Here is a 17349-nt window from a genome sequence, read left to right as displayed (position 1 = left end):
CTAGCAAAGCTTTTAGGGGGGGGGAAGCTAGGGCATTAACAGAGAAAGGTGGACACAAAGATATACTTTTCTTTCTTACTCTCATATAAATATTTAGCTTTATTAAATAGTTATCTGAATCTCACAACCAAAGTTTGTATAATAATACACAGGATTGGCTGTAGACCATTGTTCATAATTCAGAACACTGTGTAAAAATAACAAAAACAAAAAGTGAATGCATGTGTGAAAAGTGGTCTATAATGTAATGCTTCAAAGTGTGTTCATGCAAACATTGTCGGGTCTGCCGTGGTACAATGGGACTTCTGCTCATGAACCTGTGTGCACAGCGTCTGCAAATCGGCGCTGTACAAAGTAACTTCATCTTTACACAAAACTGTAAGCTGTCATCTGTGAAGCGTGAGCGGTGTTTGTTTTTACCATAGTTCATGGTGGAGAATGGCTGCTCTTCTGAGTTTTGCTCTCTGTAGCCGTATGAATGGCAAACTACAGTGATTAGCAGCGGCATAGGCACACATAAAATTTCTTCTGAAATTTTCGCTTTCTAGTTATTATTATTCTCCATCTTCCGCCTAAATTTCGGCACGTATCACGCCCGCAGTTTTGAGACAAGCTTCATATATGTTACCTCATTTGTGCGGCTGGATCTGGAATGGTGTGCTATGACTTTGGTGTTTATGAATATTATAGTTTTTTAAATATTAATATTTAGTGAAAATTTTCCCGCGCTCCTCTGCCGAACAGTTTGACATTAGGGTTACATATGTTAGATCATTTTGTGCGGCTGGAGCTGGACTATTATGTCATGACTTTTGGTGTTCATGACTTTTATAGTTTTTTAAATATTAATATTTTAGTGCAAATTTAGGCCAATTCATCTTTTGGCGCCAAATAAACAGACTTCATTTGTGGTGTGTTGGCTCCATCTTTGGTCCATTGAAACAAATTTCAAACTTCATTTGTGGTGTGTTGGCTCTCTCTAGTGGTATGCCGGGAGTGGTACAGCCTGTCTACCCTTATTTGGATTACCGTAATGATGACAATTTCAACGGTGCGCACAGCGTCGCTGCTTTCAGGAGCCATTGGAATTTTAAGGTTGCGCAAATCATTCAAAAGTTACGGTAATGCTTGGTGGAAAACTCAATATCCCACAATCATAGCAGGCCTCTGCCGAGTCAAACAATGGCGGCCATCACTTAGTTTTATTTTCCTCTTAATACTGTTCTAGGTCACAAAATAAACTTTAAGATATTTTCAGGCGAGAATGTAGTTGTGTAAACTTCAAATATCTGCTCGTTTTGTCAAAACATCTCATATTAGCAACACTGTTCTGACGATGTCGTTTCTGCCTGAGGCTAGCTGGCTAGCTAGCTAGCGCGGCTTTGCTAACAAGCTACAGCCGGCCTGGATGACAGTGAGGGCGGCTTACTATGGTTTCACCCCCGGTCCTTCGCAATGTCTCGTGGTCACAGCTGGACTTATTTTTCGTTTATATGGACCGATGATTTATTTATTATTCATTTTAGTAACGGTATAAACAGTGAAAGGTGGTGGATTGGCCAGATGTAAACTTCAAATATCTGCTCGTGTTACCAAGACATCCATATTAGCTCTGATGTTTTCGGTGCCTGCAAAGAGCTAGACAGGTAGCTAGCTAACCCGAGCTGGCTGTCTTTTTGACTCAGGGTCATAGCTGGACTTATTTTTCGTTTTTATGAGCCGATGAGGGGTTTTTTTTAGTAACGGTACAAACAGTGAAAGGCGGTGGATTGTCCAGATGCTGGTCGATGTGGAAAAAATAACTGAGTTGTTTGGTAGTCGCTGACGCGGAGCTACAACCGAGGGCAGCTATCCACCGGTGTGTGTCAGAAAGAACATGCGGGGAACGAGCGGCGAGGCGACCGCCGATCGACCGGTGGTAGATCGTGGATCAGGGAAACCGAAGGCAGGAGAAGCAGGCGGCTGCCGGTCGGAGCATGAGGTGAACTGAATTTCAGGTAAGAAGTTATGACCTGCACTCTATTTGGGTCAGATATAAACCGAGTTTAGGTGTAGTTTATTTTCGTTGTGCTGACTTTTTACAATCAGTTATAATAACTCGTACTGCGTGGTAGCTAGCACGATGGAGTTTCTATACAGCTGTGTGCGCGCTAAGTCACTGATGTTGAACTTTATGACAGCCTCCCCTGTCATTCTCTCGCCTGTTCAAACTTCAGTCATGAAACTGATCAATGATCGGCTTTTCTCTCTTGTTTGTTTATCGCGCTAAACAACAGCAGCACGTTTAAGCTTGATCAGCTGTTGTTAGAATTCATTTGATTTTAATTTCTAGTATCAGCTGATGTTTGCTGGAGCCACAGCTGTAGAAGCGGCTGGTCGAAACCAGGAGATGACCTTACTGAATCATCAGAGCTGAACTGGTGATGGAGAAACAGGTTTACCTTTTTTTTAGGTGACATGAATGAGTTGAAGGGAAGTTATGAACTGTTTCTGAGAGAAATAAACACCAAGCTCCTTTTTTTATTTAGCTGACAGCTGGTAACTGTGCAGGGGCGGATCTAGCAAAGCTTTTGCCAGGGGGCCAGGTAGGGCATTAACAGAGAAAGGTGGACACAAAGATATACTTTTCTTTCTTACTCTCATACAGGGAGTGCAGAATTATTAGGCAAGTTGTATTTTTGAGGAATAATTTTATTATTGAACAACAACCATGTTCTCAATGAACCCAAAAAACACATTAATATCAAAGCTGAATGTTTTTGGAAGTAGTTTTTAGTTTGTTTTTAGTTTTAGCTATTTAGGGGATATCTGTGTGTGCAGGTGACTATTACTGTGCATAATTATTAGGCAACTTAACAAAAAACAAATATATACCCATTTCAATTATTTATTTTTACCAGTGAAACCAATATAACATCTCCACATTCACAAATATACATTTCTGACATTCAAAAACAAAACAAAAACAAATCAGCGACCAATATAGCCACCTTTCTTTGCAAGGACACTCAAAAGCCTGCCATCCATGGATTCTGTCAGTGTTTTGATCTGTTCACCATCAACATTGCGTGCAGCAGCAACCACAGCCTCCCAGACACTGTTCAGAGAGGTGTACTGTTTTCCCTCCTTGTAAATCTCACATTTGATGATGGACCACAGGTTCTCAATGGGGTTCAGATCAGGTGAACAAGGAGGCCATGTCATTAGTTTTTCCTTCTTTTATACCCTTTCTTGCCAGCCACGCTGTGGAGTACTTGGACGCGTGTGATGGAGCATTGTCCTGCATGAAAATCATGTTTTTCTTGAAGGATGCAGACTTCTTCCTGTACCACTGCTTGAAGAAGGTGTCTTCCAGAAACTTGCAGTAGGACTGGGAGTTGAGCTTGACGCCATCCTCAACCCGAAAAGGCCCCACAAGCTCACCTTTGATGATACCAGCCCAAACCAGTACTCCACCTCCACCTTGCTGGCGTCTGAGTCGGACTGGAGCTCTCTGCCCTTTACCAATCCAGCCACGGGCCCATCCATCTGGCCCATCAAGACTCACTCTCATTTCATCAGTCCATAAAACCTTAGAAAAATCAGTCTTGAGATATTTCTTGGCCCAGTCTTGACGTTTCAGCTTGTGTGTCTTGTTCAGTGGTGGTCGTCTTTCAGCCTTTCTTACCTTGGCCATGTCTCTGAGTATTGCACACCTTGTGCTTTTGGGCACTCCAGTGATGTTGCAGCTCTGAAATATGGCCAAACTGGTGGCAAGTGGCATCTTGGCAGCTGCACGCTTGACTTTTCTCAGTTCATGGGCAGTTATTTTGCGCCTTGGTTTTTCCACACGCTTCTTGCGACCCTGTTGACTATTTTGAATGAAACGCTTGATTGTTCGATGATCACGCTTCAGAAGCTTTGCAATTTTAAGACTGCTGCATCCCTCTGCAAGATATCTCACTATTTTTGACTTTTCTGAGCCTGTCAAGTCCTTCTTTTGACCCATTTTGCCAAAGGAAAGGAAGTTGCCTAATAATTATGCACACCTGATATAGGGTGTTGATGTCATTAGACCACACCCCTTCTCATTACAGAGATGCACATCACCTAATATGCTTAATTGGTAGTAGGCTTTCGAGTCCTATACAGCTTGGAGTAAGACAACATGCATGAAGAGGATGATGTGGACAAAATACTCATTTGCCTAATAATTCTGCACTCCCTGTATAAAATATTTAGCTTTTATTAAATAGTTATCTGAATCTTACAACCAAAGTTTGTATATTAATACACAAGATTGGCTGTAGACCATTGTTCATCATTGAGAACACTGTGTAAAAATAACAAAAAACAAAAAGTGAATGCACAGCCGGCTGTGTGGGTACACCAACCATGTGTGAAAAGTGGTCCATAACGTAATGCTTCAAAGCGTGTTCATGCAAACATTGTCAGGTCTGCCGTGGTACAATGGGACTTCTGCTCATGAACCTGTGTGCACAGCGTCTGCAAATCGGCGCTGTACGAAGTAACTTCATCTTTACACAAAACTGTAAGCTGTCATCTGTGAAGCGTGAGCGGTGTTTGTTTTTACCATAGTTCATGGTGGAGAATGGCTGCTCTTCTGAGTTTTGCTCTCTGTAGCCGTATGAATGGGAAACTACAGTGATTAGGAGCGGCATAGGCACACATAAAATTTCTTCTGAAATTTTCGCTTTCTAGTTCAGTTTTAATGCTGCTTTTGGCCATTTTTTGCTACAGCAGTTCTGTTTGATTTTAGTTTAACTCTGGATGTCTTTCCTGACACAACCTCAAAGGGGATTTTCACCTGGAATTAAACCAACAACCTTTTGCTTACTAGGTCAGTATGCTAACCACTACACCTTTGGAGACATCATGGTTCAAGGTCAATAATGTGAAAATAATCGTTCTCTGAATTGCTTTGAATTGACTGCAGATCAGTTCATTTACAATCACAGTTTGTTTTCTATAAGCACCAACATGAGGCATCTTGAAATACTAAGTATGTGAACAGTGAACAGTCATGACTTTAATGGTAACTGTCCTACAAATATAGTGCAGAGACATGAATTTGCATATTTTATTACTGCTTGTTCTGTTAGACGGTCAATGCTGCTGCCAAAATTATACATCAGGTTTACAGTGTGTGTGTTTGTGTGTGTGTGTGTGTGTGTGTGTGTGTGTGTGTGTGTGTGTGTGTGTGTGTGCCTCGTGGTGTTTATTGTAAAGATTTTTTTCTGTTGGATGTTTTAGATCAGCTGTGTTTTGATTTATGGAATCAGGGAAATGAGTCTTTGTTTTGTTAGACTACGATACTGTGTCTACATCTAAATAAAAGTTTAACATTGTGGTCGTGCATGATGTCGGCTATTCAGAGTGTGGACAGGAGTGTATAATAACATGAATGAACAGAAACTTTGTGAAAAGTGAGTCATGTTCCAAACCTGACACCAAAAATATTGAAATACTGAGTATGTAAAAGATAGGTGCATCACTACTTTCATGTTAAAGGTGCTGCATTCATATTTTCCAACATGAAGTGGGATCAAACGTCAGTATCCTGCTGGGGTCAACTCAGAGGCCAGTTTAGAGCGCCTCTAAAAATAACTTCATTAATGGTAGTAATAACAGTGTATTTTAGTATTATTTTTCTGTAATTGTCTTCAAATGTTAGATTTTCCTAACTCGTCTACTGCCGACAGCACAGGATAGAATGAAAACAGGTTTTATGTCCAGTGTTGTTGCTGTCATGATGTTACAGTCGCTCACACAGAGGCTGTTTGTCATTAATAACTTCATTAAGACTTTTTTCTGTGGCAGAAAGAAGATGCAGACGTAATTTCATGACACAAATCAGTGATGCAGATTTAAAACACACTTTAACTGAAATACAGCAAAAGAGCAAACTGTTCTGATAGTGCAGCTTAAATCACTGGGATATCGTGAGTTGCAGCCAAGGAGATGATGTACTTTATAATTTTAGTTTGTTAAAGATTTCTATTCCAATTCTGGTCGAATTGGGCTTCAGCTCTAGATCCAAGTGACAGTAAGTCAAAATTATGTTACCTGTCAGTGTCCAGCATCAGTCTGTATTCAGTTTGAATATTACTATAAACTTATATGGATGAGTTTATGTCTTTTATTCACTGTAACATTTAACTTTTGAGAGAGGAGGACAGAGAGGGAGAGAGCAGGATGAAGAGCAGAGAGAGGGAAAAGAAACAGAGTGGACATGTGGTCAAATTCACCAAACAGCATAAAGTTTTAGCTTCTGTTTTACACACATTCACTGATAAAGATTTAACATAACAAAGCAGTGTGTTATGCTGTTATCAATTATGGATCCTAAACCTGGCCTTATCATAATAATAATAATGATCTTATAATAATTATTCTAAGATTATATATTTTTAAATTTTCTAGTTCCTAGTTGAGTGCAGATGATGGAAAGAGAGGTTGTATAAGAATAGGAAGAATGAGGGAGCAGACAGTAAAGTCAGCTGAAAAACAAAAGTAGTTTTTCATGTATTTCATGGAGACTTTGTTTTCCAGTTGCACACGTAAAACCTGCCAGTGGACATTCTAAACAGAGCATATTGGTGTGAATGGCAGCATTTTACAGGATTCACTCTAAACATGGCTGAACAGGATGGCTGCCACTACAACAATGTGATGGGCTACAAATCTGTTCTCCACTCATAAAACTGGACTACATGATGCCCTGTGTTGTGTTTGCATGACAAAGGGAGGGTTTGATGAATTCAGAAACTTTAATACGAAACAACTCTATTACCGGTTTTCTTCATGTACTGGTCTGTGGAGTGGCAGCGTGATTTTCCAGTGTCTGTACTGAATAACGCCACTTAAAGTGCTTGATGATGTGGTGGAAGCCTCTGTGTGGTGAAGAGACTGAAATAATGTTTCTCATCTTATCTTAACTTAATGCTTTGCCACAAATAGTTCTTTAACTTCTTTAACAAGTCTTTGCCTTGGGTTGGGTAACTAAAGGCTCCGCCCTAAAACAGGTGGATGAGATTAAAATCTCTGATTATTCACTCTGATTTATTTTTAAACATTACAATACGTCATCCAACTAATAAGTCTGCTTTTGAAGGTAACGTTTTAATTGAACTGAACCTCAATTCAAATTGAATTGAGGTTTGAAAATGTGAAAATGGTTGATGACATTTGCAAGTAGCATATTCTCTTAATATTAGTTACAAGGCAGTGTATGCGTGGCATTATGATTGGGAGCTGAGCCCCTCTAAAAGTCTGACCCTAGAATCGCCCCTCGGTCTGCTACATGAAGTCTTGCCCCCATAATTTTGATTTGGAGGCTTGTGGACCAACTTTTCCTCTTATTTACTTATTTTGCTCTTTGTGTGAAATAACAGTGGCATTAACCTACTACTGTAATTATGTTAGTCTTCATAAACTTCACATACTCAAAGCAAAAATAAGGTCTCCTGTTTCCTCAAGTGCCATTTATTACAGAGCAACTAAGCTGTGTTGTGAAAGAGAAAATGACACCGCAAATAGAAAAAAGAAACAGTTCCTGTTGTAAGATTTTGCTAATGAAATTTTATCTGGAAATTAAGCACCATACAATGAATGCACAGTTTCTGGGGGTAATTGTCCCGGGATGAGAAAAGTCTGGGCTTCTCTGCTCAGGTTGCTGCCCCCGTGACCTGAACCCAGATAAGTGGAAGAAGCTGGATGTTTGAACTTCAGCAGGGCATCTCGACCATATCTACATGCCTAAATGCATCGGATTGCTGCCATGTGATTGGCTGATTAGAAATTTGTGTTAATGAGGTGTTCAATAAGTGTACCTAATAAAGTGTCTGGTCAGTTTATATGTATAACCTGTTTTCCTTTTGAAGCACTGAGGGGAGCACTTCACCACAGTTTTAGTCCTTGTAGCTTCAATAAAACACTCTGTGTTTGTCCTCTGATGACATTTTATTAGGAAATGTTTTCACTCTAAATGTAGCCTAATAACACAGAGACAATAGAAACAATAGAAACTTTAAACTAGACTCTCAGAATAAAGTTTAACAAAAAATACAATCTGATATTTTCTAATTAGGCAACAATGAAATGGTGATAAATGTCATTGAGAATTACATCGGTATAAATACCCAACATTACAACCCACTAATAATTTACATTAGTATTGCTTCCAGTAGGAACTAAAAATCTCAGGAAGAACAAAAGTTTAGTAAATAACAGTTTGCAGTGTAAGATGTAAGGTCATGATATGTTTTGGACTAAGAAAATAAAATTCATCTGTTATGTTTACACATTTTGGTCATAATTATGTGTTGTATTATTATTCCCCAACGTCGCCAGTAACTGAAAAGTAAACTCATGTTTACATATCTAGTAATGAAACGGGTGGTGATGTTTTTTATGGAATATACAGGGATTGTAATAGCTAAGTTAAATATATTTTTTTACTTTAGAAAAGTACCATTTTAAGACAAAATAATTTGAAACATAAAATAATCTCAGTATCAGTGTTTTTGTTGAGTCTAAAAGCTGAAACAGTCATTGTTTCTTACAGTGACTCACTCTCTGAGATATTTCTACTCTTCTTCCTCTGGAGTCTCAAACTTTCCAGAGTTTGTAGCTGTTGGTTTGGTTGATGATGTTCAGATGATTCACTATGACAGCAACGCACAGAAAGCAGAGTTTAAGCAGCAGTGGATGGAGAAAGCTGCAGAAGATGATCCAGAGTACTCAGCACGCCAGACTAACAGGCTCATGAACACCCAGCAGGTCTTTAAAGGCAACATCGACATTTTGAAGCAGCGATTCAACCAAACTGGAGGTTTGTTTCTCTTTCACTTTTTATTCATAAAATTAAGCTTTAATTAACCTAACTGCTGACACTGAATAAAATCTCTCCAGGATTTAAAGACCTTTATTGTTACAGACGCAAGCTAGCTTGTTAGCGCCTTTCATGGATGCTTAACTAGCCAAATCTAAAAGGCTGATTATGTGTATTTGTGTAGTTTTTGATGAAGCTCTTTAACCAAACTAAAATGTCTCATCTGTGGGAAAATATCAAATATTTCCTGCTCCTCTTGGTCTCAGGTGTTCACATTAACCAGATGATGTACGGCTGTGAATGGGACGATGAAACGGCTGAAGTTAACGGATATCATCAGTATGGCTATGATGGAGAAGACTTCATATCATTTGACCTGCAGACAGAGACATGGATCGCTCCAGTAACGCAGGCTGTAATCACCAAACTCGAGTGGGACAGTGACAGATCTGTTTCAGGTGATCTGAGGAACTATCACACCAAGCTTTGTCCTGAGTGACTGAAGAAGTACGTGAACTATGGGAGGAGCTCTCTGATGAGGACAGGTAAAATCACATGACCTGATTTATTGTAATACACAACTTTAATTTAATGTGACTCCATAATAAACAGTCCACTTTGTGTGAGTTTGTATTAATTTGTCTTCTTTCCATCACTATTTCTGTCACTCTCTCATACAATTATCACATTTATCTCTTTTCATTTTTCCTGTCACAGTTTCTGTTTATTTTACTTTTCTAAGACCATCACAGCAGCTGTTTACAGCACTTCCTTCACTTGTTTACTATTCCCCCATTTGCTTACACTTTAACTGGCATTTATATTAATTTGTGTGTCTAAGACATTCAAAATACATCAAATGGAAATGGTAAACTCAGTATGCTGTTATAAGCTGTGATATTTTATTTATTTATTTTATTTTTTAAATTCCTTAGAGCTTCCCTCAGTGTCTCTCCCCCAGAAGACTTCCTCCTCTCCAGTCACCTGCCACCCTGCAACTATGGTTCTGTGGTGGCAGATTTCTTTTCTCATATATTAATCACATATTTAATCATATCACATTAGTTATAGTAATATCACTTTCTCACTTTACTATAGTAAGAGCACTCCTGTCACCAGTTTGCATGCATGTGGAATGTTAACACAGTGAGGCCAGTGAGATAGTGAGACTCCTTCTGCTTATCAGGGATGTAAATCCTTAGGTGACGGCCAAGCAGAAAATAAGGTCATAATTCTCTCTGTGAGGGAGGAGGTATAGCCCCCCCCCCGGGAGAGGGACCAATATGTGAGAGTTTGTGGAATGTTCTTTTCTGTGTGTCTGTATATAAGATGTAAGGGCGGTGGGCAAAATTCAGAGATGGTCCTGGTGTTTCACTGGGATGCTCTCTCCACATTGCAATGTGTTTATTAAGCCCACTTCAAATCAAGCTCACTGGGTGTGTTGCAGGTTATTGTTAAAATTTTCCACAACAATTTGGCGTTGTCGGGCAGGATTCCTCTGGTGAGTTTCGCTGAACCACGGGCAAATTTGCCTCAGTTCCACCGTTTGTCATGGCCCTGGGCCATGTTGGCCCAGTATTCTTAGTTTTCATGTATTTTTGTATTTTGTTCCTTATTTAGGCCATGCTTCCTGGGTTGCTCTGTTACGTTGTTCCTTATGTGTTTTCCCCTTGTGACTCTTACCCCCTGTGTGCCCCTCTGTGTATCTGTGAGCCCTCGTCTCTCCTTGTGTTTTATTCCATGTTTTATTCCATGTTTTCCCCAGCCCGTTATGTCTGTGCTCTCCCCGTGCTCTCTCTCCTCCTGTCTGAACCTCTGTGTACTTCCTGTTTTACTTTGACAGTCTCCCGTCAGTGTTGCGTTTACTCCTGCCGTGTCTTGTTATGATTATCAGTGTCACCTGTGTTCCCCGTGTGCTCCCACTCCCCTCGTTAACCCTCTGTGTATTTATGTCTGCGTCTCCCTCATTCATGGCCGTGTGTTTCTCTGTGTGCTAGTGTATTGTTTCCTGGTGTAGTTTCTTATCAGTTTGTTTCGCCGTTTCCCTCCAGCAATAAAGCTGTGTTTTGAGTTCATTCCTGCCTCTGTGAGCTTGCGTTTGGGTCCACTTCCTGCCTGCCACACAGCCGAATCATGACACCGTTCCTTTGTTTTCAAAAAGGGGGGAACCGCGGGGTGTGCTTCAGCGACTCACACATGCAGGAAATTTTTAAAAGAACCAAAAGAGAAACTGCAAAGGATCTGCAACGGTGAGCTGTTTTGATTTGGGAGGATTTTCAATCGGACCGACAGGGAAAGCCTCGCGTCATTACTGCTGCAATTATTGGGTGCAGGTTCCTAGAAACTCAGTTTGGGTATTCTTGTTGCAGTGGTAAGTGCAGGATCTTAGAAGCTCAACAAGTTGAGTCTTCTAGTGTATGGTGTGTTTTTTTTTTATAGCACTTTTGCACCAGCGAAAAAAAGGCAGAAAGGCCGGACAGCGGACGCGCTTGTTCGTAAAGTGGAAGCTGGGCCCAGCAAATAGGGGCGTCCCTACAGGTGGTCCGAGTGAAAACCCTTTTATTTTAGTTCTTTGGCTATAGAGTTTGGTCTGGTTAAAAACTCCAAGTGTGTGGAAGAAAGAGAAAAGAGGGTTGTTTTTTTTTTTATGGACGGACCTGTCATGGTCCTGGGTCAGTGATCCAGTGTTTTTGGTTGTTGTACTTTTACTTTTGATAGTTTTATGTATTATGACTGTGTTTTGGTTACCAGGGTTTAGTTGTGTTCCCTCTGTTTGGTGTTTTCCCTGCCTGTGTATCCCCTTTTGTGTAGTAAGGTCTCTGTGTTTAGTTCGCGTTTCTTAGTCTGTGTCTTTGCGTGTTTGTGTTCCTGTTTTACTTTGAAGGTCCCTGTCTGATGTCAGTGCGTTCTGTTTACGTTCCCCTGCCTCGCCAGCTGTGACTAAAAGTAGAGCAGGTCTGTCTCTGTAATCCAAACTGCGAACACTCCTATAGTACTGAGGTTAAAGCTCGGCCTGCTACCACAAGTAAGCCTGTAGTGTGAAAAGGACGATAATATGATATGATGATGGCTTTCAGATTTGATGGGGCCTGATCAGGACTTTGGATGTTGTCTTATTATTTGGTTTTTGGTTTGTTATCATTTTTATTTTCACATGTCTGTTTTTAGTAGACAAAAAGTTGAATGGAGGAGTTTCTCTCTGCTTCCCTCCTATTGGTCAAATAAACTGTCAGTCACATCCTTCAGGCAGGTCTGAGATGTGACCACAGACCTCTGTTAGCATTCAGGCAGTAGCTTTCTAAAATAAGTTTCATCATTATGTCTGGAAATGTGGAAAAGTAAGAGCCCAGAAGCAGAGCAGTAACATACAGTATGGACAGGTGTCAGATTAAAGGAAAACAAGATACAGTGAGTTAGAAAAGTGTTTGACTATCACCTGCTTTCAGAACAGTCTCAGGGTTTCTTTGTATTTATTTAACAAGTCTATGAAACTCTAACAGAGGGATGAAAACCATTTGTTTATATGTTCATAATTGGTGTTTTGATTAAAACATTTCATTTCTGAATAAAAACAAATCAGTAAATAAATAATTGTTACTTCTCAGTCCAGGGGTACAGGAGCACAACATAAGGGTTAAGAAAACGGTGTTCCGGTCCCCAAAGCCATACCCAGTAGCCAATTTACTGTTACAGATGCTTTTATTGCAACCAAAAACTGAAAGCATTAACTCCGGGTGAACAAAGGTCAAAATAATAAACAAAACAAGCTTTTCCAAAAAGGGAGGTTCTACCTAAACCCTGCATGAAACAAAAACCAAACAAAAGACAAGCACTACCTTTAATTCCCTAATTTAATAAACAAGAGATAAAGTACAGAAAACAATAAGGCAGTTCACCCCTCCTGCTTATTTACAAGTGGAAAAGAGTATCTACAACACTTTATACAAACCCAACAGTTCACTGAAGACACATGACAATTTGTCACTAAGGGTTTGGAGGCCAAGGACAGGTTTGCTGCTGATGTCAGTTACTCCCAGGGAACAACTGCTGCAGAGGATTTTTAAAGCGGCCACTTGATGATGGGAACCAATCAGCAGCTCCCATCTCTCCAATCATAAAGAGCACCTGCAGAGACACTTAAAGGCACAGAAAACACATATGGAACAAAATCCACACACCTTGATTCAAAATATGGCCAGGACCGTTACACAATAGTCGTGATTAGTCCATCCATCCACTTCTCTTTTTCAGGGTCTCCTGGGGCACTGGAGCCTATCCCAGCTGTCTTAGGGCGAGAGGCAGGGTACACCCTGGACAGGTCGCCAGTCTGTCACAGGACTAACACAGAGACAGAGAAAACCAATCACACTCACACCTATGGGCAATTTAGTGTTTCCAATTCACCTATCCCCACTAACTGCATGTCTTTGGACTGTGGGAGGAAGCCAGAGAACCCCGCAAACACAGGGAGAACATGCAAGCTCCACACAGAAAGACCCTGGCCTGATGGTGGAATTGAACTCACAACAACTTCTTGTTATGAGGCAACAGTGCTAACCACCGTGCTGTCATGATTAGTTTAAGCTCTAAATACTGTATGTGCCTATATATTATGTATATAGGCGTGTAACCTGTAGTCCTATTTATTTATGCCTATAGAAGTGCAGGTTAGATAAGGACTCAGAGTGTAGCATCTCAGTCTGTTTCTGTTTTCTCCCTGTAAAGTTTAAACTGTGTTGATGAGAGTTTGTTTTAATTAGTTTCCACTGAGCCAGTAAACAGCAGGAGAAACAGTAGATCCTCTGTTTCAGTGACTGTTGATTGGTTGATGTGTCTGTATTGAGATGAGACTGTGCTGCATTTGCTCTGGTTCACTGTACTGTTTCTGTCTTTCAGGTGTGCATGTTTATCAGGAGATGTACGGCTGTGAATGGGATACTGAAACAAATAATGTGACCGGCTATGATCAGCTGGGTTACGATGGCGAGGACTTTTTGGCGTTTGACCTTAAGACAGAGACGTGGATCGCTCCAAAGCAGCAGGCAGTCATCGCTAAACAGAAGTGTGACTCTGACAGAGCTCTCTCAGCCAGACAGAAGAACTACTTCACTCACATTTGTCCCGAGTGGCTGAAGAAGTATCTGAACTATTCAGGGAGCTCTCTGAGGAGAACAGGTGCAATAACACTGGATTTTAACTGGACTTGGAAAGACAATAAATGAACCTATAGTTGATTGATTGTCAACAAACATACAATTTGTAATAATAACAATAACGAACACTTATATTTTTTCAACAGTTCTTCCCTCAGTGTCTCTCCTCCAGAAGTCTTCCTCCTCTCCAATCACCTGCCACGCTACAGGTTTCTATCCACACAAAGCCAAACTGTTGTGGAGGAAAGATGGGAAAGAGCTTCATGAGGGTGTGAACAGAGGAGAGATCCTGCCCAACAATGATGGGACCCTCCAGATTTCTGCTGATCTGGATCTTTCATCAGTCAAACCTGAGGACTGGAGGAGCTACGATTGTGTTTCAGCTCTGTGGTGTGAATAAGGACATCATCACCAGACTGGACAGAGCAGTGATCAGAACCAACGAAGGTCAGTCTGCTCTCAGAAGTGATGAAGGTCAGAAGCACACATTTAGTTTACTGTAATATAATAGTGCATAGTAAAGGGCAGTTCATGCAGTTTTATGTGTTAAAAATAGAACAATTTTGTCAGTTTATTTCACACTTAAAGTCTAGACTGGGACATGTTTCCCATCTTGAAATAATTATGTGAACCTGCTGAAAATATTTCCAAACTAAGAACATAAAAGGAATTTAAGACTCTTTACCAAACACTAATGCTTTTTCCCAAATCATGTTTTACCTTGTGAATGAGCAGCCACAGTTAACAGAGTATAGTTACTCCACAGTTTTATAAAACGAGTAGAGGTAATGATTTGATTTTAGAATCAAGTTTACTGACTAAATTAAAAAGGATGTTTTTATTCTCAGAAGTTCAGTGGGCCAGAGACACAAAGACATCAGAGTTAAATGTGGGTAAATAAGCACAGACACAGTGAATATATTCAGATATGAACAGCAGGTAAAGCATATAGTGACAGACTTATTGTCTATAATCAGTGCTGTTATCTGTTCTGATTGGTGATCTTCTCTATCCTGTTTCATCTGTTCAGGTTCTGATTTGTTTTTCTTTGATCTAAAGGAAATTCCCTCTTCATGATCATCCCCATGATTCTTGCTCTGGGTGTTCTTGCTGTCATCACTGTGATTGGATTCATTATCTACAAAAAGGAGACAGATGAGAGGACAAAGCAGATTTTGTAGGACTTTGAGTTGATGCTTTCTTTTATTCACATTGAACACTAAATCTGTTTGTGGTGGGGTGTGGTTGGCGGTGCTGCTGCAGGGGAGGTGAACGCACCTGCAGGGCATCTGCAATGATGCCTCGCCGGGTTAAAAGTGTCCTGGATTTCAGTGTTGTTGTTGGTGTGTATGTTCGCGAGCAACTGGAAAGCCGCAACCGCGTGTTAACAGCAACCGTGTGAATAAAATGATGCTGAAAAGCATACAGATGTCGTCGAGTCTCTCATCGCTTTATCACACTGTTTCATCCAGCAGTTATTACAGTAAGGCTCAGAGCCAGACTGAGAATATGACTGTTGGATAATAAGACAAGATCACAGAGTTAAATCCATAATGTTTAACAAACCCTGTTTTTTACTTTCTTTCATTACAGACAAACGACCTCCATCTCGTAGGTGAAATGTTTCTGATCTGTTTTCTTTGTGTTTTATGTTCACTCTGTAGATTAAAAAGTTTTTCAGATCTGTCAGTTGTTTGTAAAAGTGTTGTGGACTAACGATGCGTTTCCGACCTACAGCTGTAGAAAACCGTGAGGTCCAAGAGAAAATGATTCCTTGTGAAGCCTAAATGACAGACATCACTGCTCACAGTGAGTTCATACATTAAATGGACTTTTTCCTGGGTAGTGTAACAGCCTTCCAATGTATCGGAGGTCAAGGTTCATCAACGTGGGGTCAGCTGGCTGCCTGACTACACTGGATGAACAGATTTTTCCATTAATACATTTTGTCTTCCCTGATGACACGGACAAGATCCTGATGCCAGGAGTCATCAGGCTCAAGTTACTATTGAAGTGGTTCATGAAACATCATTTTCAACATGTGCATTTCACTGAAATAAATATGTGAAACAGTATAAGCTTAATGAAGTGAATGCATGCCATCATCAAAGTTAAAGGCAGCTCAGTGAAACATTAGTGTGACTTTTGTTGGCCAGAAACTGTAAAGCTTTCATAAAATGTGTTCCGCTTTCCCCCTTTTTTTATCTCTGTTTTTGTGTGTGATTTGATGTTAAAAAAATCACAATGTATTTTTTATTTAGTTTTACAATTGTTGCTGTTTTGTGTGAGTTTAGGTGAGATTTTTAAGAGAACAGATGTTTCACTTCTGTGGTTTGGATAAATATTAACACCAATAAGAATGTTTACAAAAACACCAAGCTGACAAAATTAGAACAAATAGTTTTGCTTTAACAGTATTATGGGTAAATTCTCAATTTGCAGTTTTTACTTTAATGACTTTAATGTATTACAATGTAAATATGCTGATTTGCAGAAATGAAAATAATGTTTTCTTGTTTTTTCTTTTTAAATTTTTGTGTAAATTTTGCGCTGAAACGAGGACTGTTACCTCGTTACCTCTAAACTGTGAATCATTGTTTTTCCATCATGCTTGTTGACTTTAATTTAAATTAAATATTTCCAGTATCAGTTGTATAAATGTAGATATACATAAACAGAAACACACAGGTCCACCTACATGCATGACACTTATATACTCACAGGGTTTGGTGATTTATTTCCCGTAACGTAACATTTGTGGATTTTCACATTTTTAACTGGAGACTTTAAATCACCGAATTTATTAGAGTAAACTATTTTTTAACTTACAAATCTGATGATAAAGGTTGCTTCGTCTCTGCCCTGGTGTGTGAGGACTGACTCCACTCTTGTCTTATTTTATCTCAGTGAGAACGCAGGACAGGAAATGGATGGATGGAGTTCTTTGTCACTGTGTTTAGTAGCTTTTCAATAATGCTGTGAACACATTTTTCATTCCTTTTGTTCCCTGTGTGCTCACTGACTTTGCCTCCTGTATTGTCTGGTTTTGCTAGTTTTTATTATTTTGTTCTACCTTTACTCTTATTTTGTTGGACAAATTTATCACCTTTTTATATAAACCTGTTTAGTTTTCTTTCAAATGTCATTTCAAATATTTTGAGACTGAAGTGTGTTTTCAGCACTAATGAATGCTGATGAAATACTTCCTTCTCGTATTTCAGTACTTTAAGGGTGTTTTTCTCTCTCTTGTAAACATTTTTTTTTATATCTGGTGTTTGTTTATTAGATAAATGTAAGTATTGCTGTTAATTTATTTTCTATGTTTGTTATGATGACTTTTTAATAAAATCCACAATATTCTTA

General features: G+C 39.7%; 1 protein-coding gene across 1 annotated transcript; it reads left to right on the top strand.

Moving 5' to 3' along the window:
- Positions 1–8541: 8541 nt before the first annotated feature.
- LOC109200724 (H-2 class I histocompatibility antigen, Q10 alpha chain-like) lies at positions 8542–17349 on the top strand (the record flags this gene model as incomplete). The annotated part of the gene is given in 8 exon segments (XM_025904551.1): positions 8542–8833; positions 9100–9378; positions 11088–11204; positions 13730–14008; positions 14133–14361; positions 14363–14433; positions 15046–15597; positions 15724–17349. Coding segments are annotated over 7 exon segments (1389 nt in total), but the record flags the coding sequence as incomplete, so codon positions are not given.

The sequence above is a fragment of the Oreochromis niloticus genome, unplaced genomic scaffold (assembly GCF_001858045.2).
Source record: "Oreochromis niloticus isolate F11D_XX unplaced genomic scaffold, O_niloticus_UMD_NMBU tig00002470_pilon, whole genome shotgun sequence".
Classification (NCBI taxonomy): Eukaryota; Metazoa; Chordata; class Actinopteri; order Cichliformes; family Cichlidae; genus Oreochromis; species Oreochromis niloticus.
Note: the sequence above shows the minus strand (reverse complement) of the source record. Positions and strands in the feature narration are given on the sequence as shown.